The sequence below is a fragment of the Cyphellophora europaea genome (assembly GCF_000365145.1).
Source record: "Cyphellophora europaea CBS 101466 unplaced genomic scaffold supercont1.7, whole genome shotgun sequence".
NCBI lineage: Eukaryota > Fungi > Ascomycota > Eurotiomycetes > Chaetothyriales > Cyphellophoraceae > Cyphellophora > Cyphellophora europaea.
In genome coordinates this window covers 770,935-783,743 of record NW_008481813.1, presented here as the reverse complement: position 1 = coordinate 783,743, position 12,809 = coordinate 770,935, and the positions used below count along the sequence as shown (strand labels likewise).

Below are 12,809 nucleotides of genomic sequence, written 5' to 3'. Positions count from 1 at the left end.
GTTCAAGAACGTATATATCAGGTCATGAGACGAAAACAGAAAAGCACCATCACTTGAAGCATCCTTGTCTATTCTCTATCTGCCTTGCTTTGCTTTCTTGCGCTCGGATTCCTTGACAGCAGATCTAGAATAACTTTTTCATTTTTCATCGAGTTTGCAGTCATTTATGCTATGCAATGGAGGCAAAAAACACACAAATCTGAGGGAAAAAAGACCTTCGGCGGCCGAGAAAGTTTGTGGTCCGCGGAAACGAGACACGAGGGAGACGTGATCATTCTCTTTCTTGTCGGTCTTCGTTTCAATTTGTCGTGTGTGTCTAGCAGAGCGTTGTGGGTCAGTCTGCTAAGGCAGTCACTCGTGGACGGCGTTGCACATGGGAAGGACATAGACATTTCGTTCGCATCTCGTCCGTCGCTTGTTGTGAGGAGACCACCTTTTTACAGCTTGTCGTAGTAGTTCTCGTAGCCGGGAACAACCTCCTTCAGACCCTTGCGGACACGCATCTTCGTGACGACCTGGCCGGGCAGGGAGTCGGTCTTGAGCGGCGAACCACCGGGCAGGATCTGCCAGTGGTCGAACACCATCTGGGGGAAGGCCTGGCCGGAGGTGGCGGCGCGCAGGTCGGCGTTGAAACCGAAGGACTCCATGACGGGCAGGTAGGCCTTGACAGTGAACAGAGGAGTACCAACACGCTGCTCCTCGGAGAAGACGTGACCACGACGGCGGGTGAGCACACCGTAGATACCGCCCATGGCCTGCTCGGGCACCTGGATTTCGGCCAAGAAGACCGGCTCCATGAGGCCGGGGTCGGCAAGCAGGGTGGCAGCGTAGAGCACACGACGAGCAGTGGGGATGATTTGGCCACCACCACGGTGAATGGCATCAGCGTGGAGGGTGACATCCATAACGTTGAAGCGGATGGCGCGCATGGGTTCCTCACCGACGGGACCCTCACGGGTGGCCCACTGGAAGCCAGAGAGGAAGGAATCCTTGATTTCGTTGAGATACTGCACGGCCTTGGTCTGGTCAACAAGCAAGTTGGGACCAGTGGTGTCGGGACCGAAACCCCAGATCTTGCGGGCGTCGGTGACATCCCAGCCGTACTCGTCGGCGAGCACACGGGCACGGGTCTTGAAATCGTCGCGGGGGTTGACCTGGCCGGCCTCGATAGCCTTGGCAACTTCGTCGCCAAGAGGCTGAGCAACGACATATAGACGGTTGTGCTTGTTGGGAGACTTGGACAGAGCAGTCATACTTGACTCAGCACCAACAGTCTCACGGTACGAGACGACGGGATCGGAGATCTTGAGAGGTACACCAGCGTGGTCCTCCTCGAGATCCTTTAAGCAGATCTCGAGATGAAGCTCACCAGCACCAGCGACGATATGGTCACCAGACTCGTTGATCGTGGTCAGGACACAAGGGTCAGACTTGGAGAGACGCTTGAGACCTTCAACCAGCTTGGGCAGATCGTTGGCGTTCTTGACTTCGACTGAGCGCTGCACGACGGGCGAGACCGAGAACTTCATGACCTTGAGGTTGTGGGCGGTCTCAGAGGTGGTGAGAGTACCAGACTTGAGCAGGAACTGATCGATACCGACAAGACCGACAATGTTACCAGCAGGCATATCCTCAATGGGCTCGACAGTCTTGCCCATCATGAGAACTGTACGCTGAATGGCCTTGATGAACAAGTCCTCCTTCTTGCCAGGAACATAATTGGGGCCCTGAATGCGGACCTTGAGACCAGAGCGGACAGTACCGGCGAAAACACGACCGAAAGCGTAGAAACGACCCTTATCGGAGGTCGGAACCATCTTGGAGACGTAAAGCATTAGGTCGGCCTTGGGGTCGCAGTCGCGGATACCAATGCATGCCGGGTCGTCCGAGGGACCCTCATAGAGAGTCTCAGCACGATATTTTTGAGCAGTGACGGGCGATGGCAAGTGGATAACCATCATCTCCATCAAAGCATCGGCGGCAGGCAAGAACTTGCGCATGACGGTCTTGAGGAGACCCTTGCCGGGTTGCTCCTTCTCCTCGCTGGTGATCTTGATGCCGAGCTTGTCAGCCAGAGTGACGACCTCGTCAACCTTGCCCTTCATGAAACCATCGAAGATCTTGAAGATGGGATCCAGGATGAACTGGTTGAAGGCACGCTCGCCACCATCAGAGGTCTTGGTCCACTTCTTGGTCTTGGGGTTGAAGTAGTTGTCGCCCCAAAGACGCTCCATCATCTTGTTCTTGTCAACACCGAATTTCTTAGCATATCGGACGGCGAATTGACGGATGGTGAAAGCCCAGCCGTGGAGACCGGAGCCGAAGGCAACGGTACCCTTCTCGGGGTAGACCTGGACATCACCGAGAGCCTTGTCAAAGTAGGTGGAAACAATGACGTTGACGGACTCAATGGTACGAGAGAAAGACTGGTACAGGTCTTCTTTCTCGACCTGGAGCTCGAGCAGAGCACGATCAACCTTGTTGATGACAACGACAGGCTTGATACGCTCACCAAGAGCCTGTCGGAGGACGGTCTCGGTCTGGACGCACACACCTTCAATGGTGTCGACAACCACAAGCGCACCATCCGTGACACGGAGGGCAGCAGTGACCTCAGACGAGAAGTCAACGTGACCCGGTGAATCGATCAAGTTGATCAAGAAGTCATTGCTGACAGTTTTCTGCATTTGTCAGCGTCTTGTTGTTCAAGAAGCCGAGGGTGCGTACCTGGGGAATGTCCTTGAGATCCTCAGGATCGGGCAAGTGCGCATACAGGGAGATGGCGGTAGACTTGATGGTGATACCACGCTCCTGCTCGTCTTTTCTTGTATCGGTGAAACGACTATTGACCGTCAGTTTCCGCTCTTTTTCATATGTAGATTCGCCACATACGCTTCTCCGGCCTTAGCAGCGGAGATAATACCGGCTCGCTGGACGAGGGAGTCGGTGAGGGTAGATTTGCCGTGGTCGACGTGGGCACTTCGTAGAGTCAGTACAGTACCAGGCGTCTTTTCACAGATTATTGCTCACATCACACTCATGCTGTAGAATCAGAAAGTTAGCAAAAATTCCTGCGGCGGTGGGTCAGTGGAGCGCAACTGACTTGCGAATGTTGCTCGGCTTGTCCATGAGCTCACGGATCTCTTCGACTGTGAACTGTTCATCGTGTTAGTAGCTGTCGCTTCTCTTTCAAGCTGTCTCTCATTGTGAAGGGCAGGATCGAAGAATCCTAAGTGGCGGGGTCGAGACAGCGAGACTGCGGGGCAGATCAACATACATTAACCATGTTGGCGGTGTTGTTGAGTCAACTGGCTAGATAATGGTAGGGCGCTCTCGTGAGCTTGAATATCTAGCAGCAGCGTAGACAAGCTGCGATGCAGGTGGTGCGCAGAAAGATTCAGGACGAGGGATGGCTTAAGACCACCGGGAGACATTTTCGCAGGTGGGGGGGTGATAGTCTTGGCGCTTCTGCCGCTACCCAGCCGGCACCTGATTGGTTACTGTGGCGAGACACTGGTATAGTGAGGGGCAGTATGTATTGGGCAGTGAATGAGTCGCAGACATGACTTTCAAGTGGAATGACTCATTCAAGGCGCGCTAGCACCATCCAAACACTGGTCAGCGGCGACATACAGCCTCCAATGGCCTCAAGAAAGCGCACAATAAAGAGATCTTGATCACACTCGGTTACACTGGTCCATCGGAAACGCAGCTCAATGCTATTTGAAATCGAGCATCGACGAGTTACCTGGCAAAAATCACCGCCACATATGAGTGAAGTAGACTCCCACTTGTGACTCCCATTCATGAAAGGGCAAGGCTTTGTCTGATCAAAGACAGTCATCAGCAGACCAGGGTAAAATGTCTGGTGTCTTCCAGGAGTTGCTGACCCGTGGCGAATCTGTGATTTGAGGACTCGTCCAAGGCCCATTGCATCAAACTCATTCCAAGCGTTCCCATTTGCTTCCTTTGCCATTACGACCACTATCATTTCCCGTTCGGGTCATCTCAACGTCTCCACCGCCGACCTGGGGTGCTCCTGGCTCTGACGAAGGGACAGGCACGACCGCAGTAGGGCCTGGTTTTTCGAGTGGTAGAGAATCCTTAGATAGAAGTCCAAGATCAGGCTTCGAACACAGGCTTAGTAACCTCTGGCCATTGCGTGGTGACCTTCTCTTTGAATGCCTCAAATAGTGTCAGAACGCACCCCCGGTTGCTATGCGCCAACATGGCTGGACATTCTCCCGGATTTGACAATCAGCAGGATGGTACAGAACGGCGGGAAGCATCAGGCATGCAAAGAACAAAGCGTCTGTAGTGTTTACCGTTCCCATCTAATTCTAGCCAGTAACATGATGGCGAGACTTCGTGGCGTAGCCTTATGAATCGAGGCTGCAGGTGGTCATCTTGCCTGCTGCATCACCCTCGAGTCTTGCCGGCGGCAGCAGCCGCCGGGATAAGCTTCTGCATCTACAACTTCGCCCGCGTGGTGTTGTCAAGAAGCTGTAATCCGGTGGCCTGCTCGAGCTCTCTGACAGCCTCTTGCGTCCTCCCAAGACGCACTCTGATCGTCTGAAAGCCCACAGTTCGGCCCATTTTCAGATTCTCACCAATGTCGTCTAAAAACAGGATCTCTTTGGGTCTAATGTCATCTCCCCACTTTTCACGTATCCTAGCCAGGGTGTACTCGTAGATATCGCGATTCGGTTTCCTCATCCCGACATGCGCACTGCTGACGAACACATCAAACAGCTCTCTCACGTCCTCCTCGGTGCGCTCATTGAACGCGTGACCTTCCGGAAAGACCGTGGTGTTGGACATTGCAGCAAGGTGAAAGCGACCGGACTCCTTCAACTTCTTCAACGCTGGGTACATGAACGGGTCGTTAGTTCGCGCAGTGCTCATCATTGTCCAATAAAGACTCTCGGTGTCAATGCTCGGTACGGGCGGGATCTTCGTGGTCGGCGATTTCTGGCGATGAAACTTCTCCCAGAGCTCGGGCTTCTCTACATCCGCTTTGAAAGCCTTCATAAAATGCTCATCGTTCTTGATCTCGCCTCGCTCAAGTTTGTGCCAGGATCCGTTAGGTGTAAGCTCCCGTATACTGAAGTTAATGTAGCCTATGGGGATGCTATGCTGCTTCTCGTAGTCTAAGATTGCTTGAAATGGAGAGACAACCTAAACACGATGAGCAAGCAAAAAGCAAGGACGCTGTACTTACGCAGACCCCACCAATATCAAATAGTAGAACGCTGCCAATAGTTAGCGAACACTGAATCGCAGGACCAACGGAGCGAGGCTGTGTTGACGGAAGGACTTACTGCGGTCGCTGCATTCTCATATTAGACCCAACGTAGGAGTATGGAAGCCCTATGATATTGTAGCGCTTCATGGAATCATCAGTAGTCTACAGGAGCAGCATACTAGAGAAGATGTAGAGTTGAATGCGAGGTGAGTCCATCATTAACTCTAGCCGGGGGGAAATGCTCGTCTTACCGAGGTTCGGAGATCAGAATAAGGCTCGGGCTAGCTGAGCGCTAACTCGTTATCGGTTTAGCGCAGCTGCAAATCTTGGCTTGAGAAACGCACATTTGCACTCCGCCCGCCGAGTTCATTCAACACCCACGACATCGACTTCGCTACCCGAGTTCGTCTAATACTTGCAGCATCGATCTCGACCCCTAGAAGTCGACAAAATGTCTATCGAGATCACCGAAGCTGGTTGGAGGCTCATTCAAGCCGGAAGAGTTGTCCTCATCAGGGCGGAGGGACACCCCGGAAAGGTGAGCGCTCCAGCATAAAATCCTCCCGCTCTGGCTTGCAGAGACCGAGAGCGACTTAATCGCTGGTAATGCGAGAGCTAACAGGTCCTCGTAGGGAAAGTTCGGTTGTATCACGGCAATTATCGACCAGAACCGCGTTCTCGTCGATGGTCCCAGCGCGAAGCCCGAACTCGCTCTCGCCAGACAACCCGTTCACGTCAACGCTATCTCATTGACCCCCATCGTCATCGAGAAGCTTCCCCGCGATGCCGGCACCGGAGCGCTCCGCAAGCTCTGGGAGAAGCAGGAGATTGACCAGAAGATCGAGGAGAGCACCTTTGCGAAGAAGCGCGACCAGCAGCAGCGGAGACAGAACCTGTCCGACTTCGAGCGATTTAAGGTGATGCGGTTGAAGAAGCAGGCGCGCTTCGAAATCAAGAAGACTGCTGCGAAGGTCAAGGCTGCGGCTTAAGTGACGGTTTTCAAGGTCAAGAAGAGTTCTGCAAACGTCGAGGCCGCGGCTCGAGCGAAGGTGATGGGACGATGAGATGATTCAGTGTGGCTGAGCGGCACACTATGATGGCATTCAAAGGCATGGGCGTTAATGATGCCGCAGGCTTCACCATGTCTGCTTTCAGTCGATCAAGGGCTGCGCAACCTCAACCATAGGCAGCACATTTCCAGAAAATGAAACAACCTTCATATGGAACGGATACCGCGGTTGTACTCACACTCTTCATTCCAGTACGCGGTCAATGTTCAGCTCTGCTTCGATGTATTCCCTTCTTGGTTTCCGACCCCTACAGTCTCCTTCAGCATTCAATGTGTCCAAATAGGTTTCATGAGGGTTCGGAAATAGTGCAACTCAAGGCCGCACAGCTGTAGAATCTGGAAAATCTACAATGCGGCTGGCCACTACTGCATATACCTCCCATCAAAACATTTGTAAGGATCCTTAACTTACGGGTCAGAATGTTGCCTTGCACTTGATTGTCTTTCTGTGTCGAGTTGGCCCTGAGGCTTTGGTTGGCGCTTTCTGCGTTTGTAAGAACCGTTATAGGCTGAACTATCCCAGAACCCGTCAATCCTCATGGGCCAGTCCTCGACCCCAATCCAAAGTCAACCGAGCATACGTAGCAATCATCTGAGCCAACGATATCTTCTCTTAATCTTTCAAACCGCCTTCTATGGTTAGCTTGAGATAGGTGGACCTCGCAAGTCGAAAGAAGCACTCACACGTAATACGCTCTCATCGGTATGAAAGGCTGTAGCCATGACATAGACTCAGAGGCATGTTGCCTTGTACGAGGCGTCCCTTGCGCCTGCCCTACCAAAGTCGGGCCGTTGCACCACCGTCGTCTACACATAGCCATCACGTGCAAGCAATGCGAAATGGAATGGACCACCGTCAAGACATGAATACGAGTGGTGGCGTTCGGTGCCAAGAGTAGCCATCTCCGCCCCAGCTCAGCCTCCCATCCCTGTCAGTCAGCCATTCTGGCGGTGCAGAAACCTGTTTGTGCCACAACGTCCCTGGCAGCGGTCGACACTTCTCTCGACCACACCTGTCACACGGATCCCGCATCAAACGGCACTTCAGTCTCGATTCGTCTGATGAAAAAGCCTTGCGAGTCGGAGATTTACCATTGGTCACGGCACGAACATTTCCGTTGCCAACGCGGCACTAGAAGCCCAAGCCTCTGGTGACCCTGCCGCAGACCAGTGACATCGCAAGCCCAATTTCAACCAAGGACTATGATGCCATACACGCGTCTGTGCTGCCACCAGAACACATGATCAACTTGCTTAAAGTAATGTCATAGCCTCAGTTTTTGTTTTGAAGTTCGTCCTCCCATTCTTCTATCGCGTCGCAGCCTCTTGCCCTTGGTCGTTCAATATCTGAAACCATGCCGTTCCCCGATCTCGCCATCCTCGCCCTGCTAGCCACCGCCTTGGTGTTCAGCATTATCGAGTTGGGCCTCTCCGCCTACGCAGTGTCGGTCACTGACCGCACCTACTATGGCTACCGAGGACACACTCCCGGCGAGTACGCCTTTCTTCTCTTCGCCTCGCTATGGACTCTGCTGGTCGTTGGAGCACTCGCCGTTCTCGACTTCCTCGGCGCCCGCAAGGGAGGCGTTTCACGCCCTTACCCTTGGCTCGGCTGGGCGACATTGGGCGTCAACTTTGTGACTTGGGTTTTCTGGCTTGCTGGCTTCTCTGCGCTGGCAGCATTCTTCGGCGGAAACCCAAGAGGAACAGCTGGCGCCCTCCTAGCCTTTGCGGTCATGCTCTGGTACGTATCTTCCCCATCACCCCACTCCGTTTACTGACCCCGCGCAGGCTAATCTTCACCGCCCTCCTCATTCTCAATGCCCTCACAGCCTTCACCGTCCTCAGGAGCGATCGCGGTGCCTACCCACCTCTCTTCTCCCGCGATGGCAAAGTTTCTCGACCAAACCAAGGTCCAGCGATGACATCTGCCTAGTCGCACGCCTGTGCCAATGTTGCGCTCACCTGTATCAACTTGGTCCACTTGCCATGCGAATCGACTCTCCTTACTCTCCTATCGATACCCAAGATACCTAAGATACCCCCTGATGCCCGGTGTTCTGTTGGTTGCAGCGAATACTGCGCGTAACAATTTGGCTTTTCTGTATTTGCTACGTTCGAGCATGGGAGTTTTGAGCAACCTCTTCCAAGGTAATAGAATGATACTTTTTGACGACCCACTCTTTGCAAAGACTCCCGCCATTATATCCCTCCTGCATGAAACAGCCTTGCTAACATCAGCCCACGCCACACGCAACGGTCCGGATATGTTTTCCATAGCATCACATCAACTTTTGCCGATAAAGGCGCCGTTGTCAGCGATTGGTCACGGATCCCAACGTTAATGGTTCGCATGCGGCATGTCACCTAAATCTTGCATTGAGTCTACTCTGTACGCGAAGATGTCAAGACGCTATGTACTCGCGTGTTCTTCCCACATCATGCCCTTCTCCTGACAGTCAACATTACGTAAATTTCCTGGCAGACAAGAATCCGCGCTAGAGTCCAGCTTAGCGGGCCAGCGCCGCGGCATCTTCGTCAACAGCGACGACAGTCTTGTCCTCGTTGAGGGCCAGGGTCTTGGTCGCGACGGAGAACTTGACCGGGTTCTTGGCCTCGAAGATTGCGTTGAGTTCCTCGAGCTGTGCGCAGATGTCAGCAAGATCTGATCAGGGATTTGGGAAAAGGGCCACATACCGTGCGCTTGCGAGTCTCTGGGAAGAAGAAATACGCGATGATACCTTGGGCGGCACACCAAACCACAAAGATGATGTAAGTCTTCCACTCGATCTGCTTGATGGCGATGGGCCAGGCGAACTGGTTGAGCAGGCCAGCGGCATTGACGAAGAAGGACTGGAAGGCCATGCCCTTGGCACGGATCTCAAAGGAGATACACTCAACGGGATACAGAGCCTGGAGAGGCGTCAGGTTGAAGCTGTACACGGCGGCGAAGATGAAGATGAAACCAAGCACGGCATTGGCGGCCGAGTGGTTGTCGTACACGGCATCTCCATCAGCGACGCTACCAGACACCAAGGAGTTTGCGAGCGTGCCGGCCGAAGCGGTCATGCACACCCAGATGATCGAGGTGCCGAAGAAGCCCGCCAGCATCAGCTTGCGGCGACCGAAGAGCTCGACGAAGTGAGCACCAATCACGGCACAGACGAATTGAACCACGGAGTAACCGAGCTGCACGTTGGCCTTGCCGATGGAGTCATTGACGCCGACGGTGTCGAGCACGGCGCCGAGGAAGTATGAGAGCGGGCCGTTGCCGCACCACTGAGTGAAGGCCGAGAACCAACAGGCAACAGCGATGCGGTAAATGCTGGACTTCTTGTTAAAGAGACCGCGGTAATCCCACCACCGCTTGTCGGAACCGTCGAGCTCAATGTTGGCCTCGTACTCGGTGAGCTGTAGATTCACCCAGGCGGACTCGCGGTTCCCATTGCCGTGCCATTTTGTCAAAGTGTTGACAGCGGCCTCGCGCTTGCCGTGGGCGTACAGCCAACGTGGCGACTCTGGGATCACAAAAGCGCCAAGTATGATGATGCCGGGGAAGAAGATCTGCAGCCAGATGGGAAGGAGCCAGGATGTGTTGCTCTTGAGATCGAGACCACCGCGAGTTGCACCAGAGGCAAGAATAGCGCCGACCAGCCAGGTGGTGTTGCAGAGGCCAGTGATGACGCCACGGTAACGAGGATGGGCGGTTTCGACGACCCAGATGGGCCCAGCAGCGGCAGCGACCGAAACACCGAAGCCAATGAGGAAACGGCCACCCATGAATTGGCCTTCGGATGCATTGGTGGAAGTGAGGCCTTGGATGATGGCGCCGACGACGATGAGGACAGAGCCGATGAACATGCCCACACGACGGCCCCACGTGTCAATGGCTGGGCCGACAAACGGAAGAGCGCAAACACCGCCGATCTGGTGCATGGAAGAGATCAGGCCAGCCCATATGCCCTTATTCTCGCCGTTGAAGTGCGCCAGGAAGTACTCCTTGTTGTTGAGGAGGCCGCCCAGCAGCATACTGTCGTACCCGTTCATGGTCTGGCAGAAGAAACCGATGATGAGTGCAGCAAAGAGAAGAAGCTGGCGAGGATGGGTCCAGGAGACCGGTTCCTTCAGCGATGCTTCATTGTAAGCCTCGCTGCCTTTGACCTGCTTGACCTCGACGACCTGCAATGATGTTAACATTTGGCTGGCGGCTGGCTTCTGGAATGCTTACATTCTTGGCTCGGTCAATGGAGTTGACACGTTCGATGGAGGTGTCGGGGACCTTCTCAACGCTGGACATCTTGACGGTTAATGCTACTTGTCCGATGGATGCAAGCTGTTGTCTGGAAGGTTGAGACAGCTTGGACAGTGGTCAGGAGAGAGGTATATATCAGTGTTGTGGACCCTTCCTCCTCATGGTACGTAGAATGGATCACTCGATACTTTTTCCAGAGTCATGGTTACCCGACATGCTGCCGGAGTTCAAGCAGGGGTTTACCGAGAGGTACGGGATCATGGAAACGATCGAGCTCCCGCCCTAGCCATATGGAGTCCGGGGGACTTGCAGCTGGTGCATGTGGAAGTGCCCGTGGGGGTCTGTGGGAGGACCTGGACTGGGGAAAGGGCGGTCGAGTGTGAAAGCTCGTGTCACTTGTTGCACCGCGGCATGTGCCTTTAGGAATGATTGGTGTCAACGATGAGCCGAAGTGAACCCTGAGAAGATGGTGCAGTCCATTGGCGGGCAAGCCACACCTGCTAGCCCTTTTGCGATGTTAGCGCCAGCTGTAGGATTGGCGGCCTCGTAGGTCAGCGGGGATGGCTTTCGAGGGGGTGGAAGTCGGTCTAGATGTTGCTCGTCATTCTCACGTGTTGTACAGCGCCCTCTCAGTATGTCTGGGGAAGAGATGAAAGATGACTCAACTCGTGTCCCAATATGTGCGATTCGTAACGATCCCGATCGTGAACAAGATCCTCGAGGGGCAAAGATTCAAAACGGGGGCCTTCATAGCTAGCCTCGCCTCGCTTAGGACTCGAATAAGCGGGGAGGGCTTGGCGAGGAGTTGGTCAGGCGGGGGCGCCCCGTGGTTCAACCGAGCGCCGCGGTTTAACCACCCTTGCCAGCACGCACTGGCTTCTCGATGTGGTCCAATCTTGACGGACCAATATCACGATCTCCTAATCCTATATTCGGATACGCTTTGACTAGTCCTAGCCACTCGCTTCGCCCGTCCTGTCCCTTGAGCCACTCTTGCGCCATGTGGGCGTTGCAAAGGGCGAGGCTCTTGCCTGGCTCATCTCCGGTGCGAAGATTCCCAGCTTAGCGCGTTGCACAACCCTGGTGTAGCAAAGTCTTATCACTGCATCGAGCACAGACTCAAGCTATCACTCCATACTTGTGGCGAGCCGACTACCGGACTTGCCAGCACTCAGTGGCACCCAACATGTCTCGAATGATGAGAACTGATGCCCAACGCGTCGTTCGTGCTGCTGGCTCTCGTGAACGCAGTCACGAACCGATGTTCAGCCTGTCTTGGTTTCATCGCACCGGTCTCGCTAGAGTCATTCCAGATGCCATTCGAACGAATGGACAGCCGAGATCGTGCAGGTAAGACGACGCCGTTAATACGATGTCCCTCTTGGGGGCTCATGCACTTTTCTCAGAGGCTCTCTGTGTGGCTGACCCACAGATCCGACCTGCCCACTCAACGGCCTCTCAAGTCTGGACTCTGCAGATCTACGAGACAATCCGGCTCAGGGTCCGTGGCTTCCTCTTTCATGCAGCTCAAACCTCGCTCCGAGCCACTCGGCCAGGCCCGCGAGGAACAGAACCCCATCATGCGGAAAGCTAGCTGCATGTCGCGCCTCAGCTGTCCTCGATCACAGCATGACAATCTTGTACCGTCCCTACGGCGATATGTTCTCCGTTTTTGATCTGGACTTCTTTGGTCATGGTTGTCGTGCCCAGCCCTTTTTCGACAATACCGTCTCATGTCACAGAAATCTCCCAGACCTGAAGGCATCTTGTGGCGGAACAATCAGACCTTGCAGATCTGACTGGGCCGAAGATCGGAGGTCAAGCAATGTTACTTGCCCATCAGGCCTGCCGAAGTTCGTATTCCACTTGTCTGCTCCTCCCCACCTTTCTTCAATCTCAGGTCGAGGAAGACAGCATAATGGACCTTTTAAACACATTGGTGAGGACTACCCTATTCTGCCTGAGCTTGGCGACGGCTTTCTTGCCGCAGGCTCGAGTCTCTATTCCCACTATGGAGGCCAGTGGCACCAAGAGCACATCGTTGTCTTCGAGGCCTAAAAACCGGCGGGCCAGTTGCAGGACGCCCATAGTCAATCATACTCCAACAGTCATAGCATGCGTGAAGCGCGTACTCCTTTACAACCCCTTATGTCGTTCAGCAGATTACAACAAAGTGATATGCGAGGTCCAGAACATGCTCTGTTCTGGCAAACCTGTGTGGTATCCCCGTCGACTAGTAGTCT

At 54.1% G+C, this 12,809-nt stretch overlaps 5 protein-coding genes across 5 annotated transcripts; 2 read left to right on the top strand and 3 right to left on the bottom strand.

The window, feature by feature from the left end:
• Positions 1–437: 437 nt before the first annotated feature.
• HMPREF1541_07377 (elongation factor 2) lies at positions 438–3,286 on the bottom strand (the record flags this gene model as incomplete). Its single annotated transcript, XM_008721701.1, has 6 exons — positions 438–2,681; positions 2,728–2,842; positions 2,893–2,979; positions 3,031–3,042; positions 3,104–3,156; positions 3,278–3,286. 6 exons carry the CDS (start codon positions 3,284–3,286, stop codon positions 438–440), a joined length of 2,520 nt encoding a protein of 839 aa, XP_008719923.1.
• A 1,184-nt stretch (positions 3,287–4,470) lies between these two features.
• HMPREF1541_07376 (uncharacterized protein) lies at positions 4,471–5,341 on the bottom strand (the record flags this gene model as incomplete). Its single annotated transcript, XM_008721700.1, has 3 exons — positions 4,471–5,178; positions 5,222–5,252; positions 5,322–5,341. 3 exons carry the CDS (start codon positions 5,339–5,341, stop codon positions 4,471–4,473), a joined length of 759 nt encoding a protein of 252 aa, XP_008719922.1.
• A 355-nt stretch (positions 5,342–5,696) lies between these two features.
• HMPREF1541_07375 (uncharacterized protein) lies at positions 5,697–6,234 on the top strand (the record flags this gene model as incomplete). Its single annotated transcript, XM_008721699.1, has 2 exons — positions 5,697–5,783; positions 5,884–6,234. 2 exons carry the CDS (start codon positions 5,697–5,699, stop codon positions 6,232–6,234), a joined length of 438 nt encoding a protein of 145 aa, XP_008719921.1.
• Positions 6,235–7,669: 1,435 nt separating this feature from the next.
• Positions 7,670–8,250, top strand: HMPREF1541_07374 (uncharacterized protein; the record flags this gene model as incomplete). The annotated part of the gene is made up of 2 exons (XM_008721698.1): positions 7,670–8,058; positions 8,106–8,250. 2 exons carry the CDS (start codon positions 7,670–7,672, stop codon positions 8,248–8,250), a joined length of 534 nt encoding a protein of 177 aa, XP_008719920.1.
• Positions 8,251–8,824: 574 nt separating this feature from the next.
• Positions 8,825–10,611, bottom strand: HMPREF1541_07373 (uncharacterized protein; the record flags this gene model as incomplete). Its single annotated transcript, XM_008721697.1, has 3 exons — positions 8,825–8,956; positions 9,012–10,493; positions 10,543–10,611. The coding sequence occupies 3 exons, from the start codon at positions 10,609–10,611 to the stop codon at positions 8,825–8,827; spliced, it is 1,683 nt and encodes a 560-aa protein (XP_008719919.1).
• Between the last annotated feature and the right edge of the window lie 2,198 nt (positions 10,612–12,809).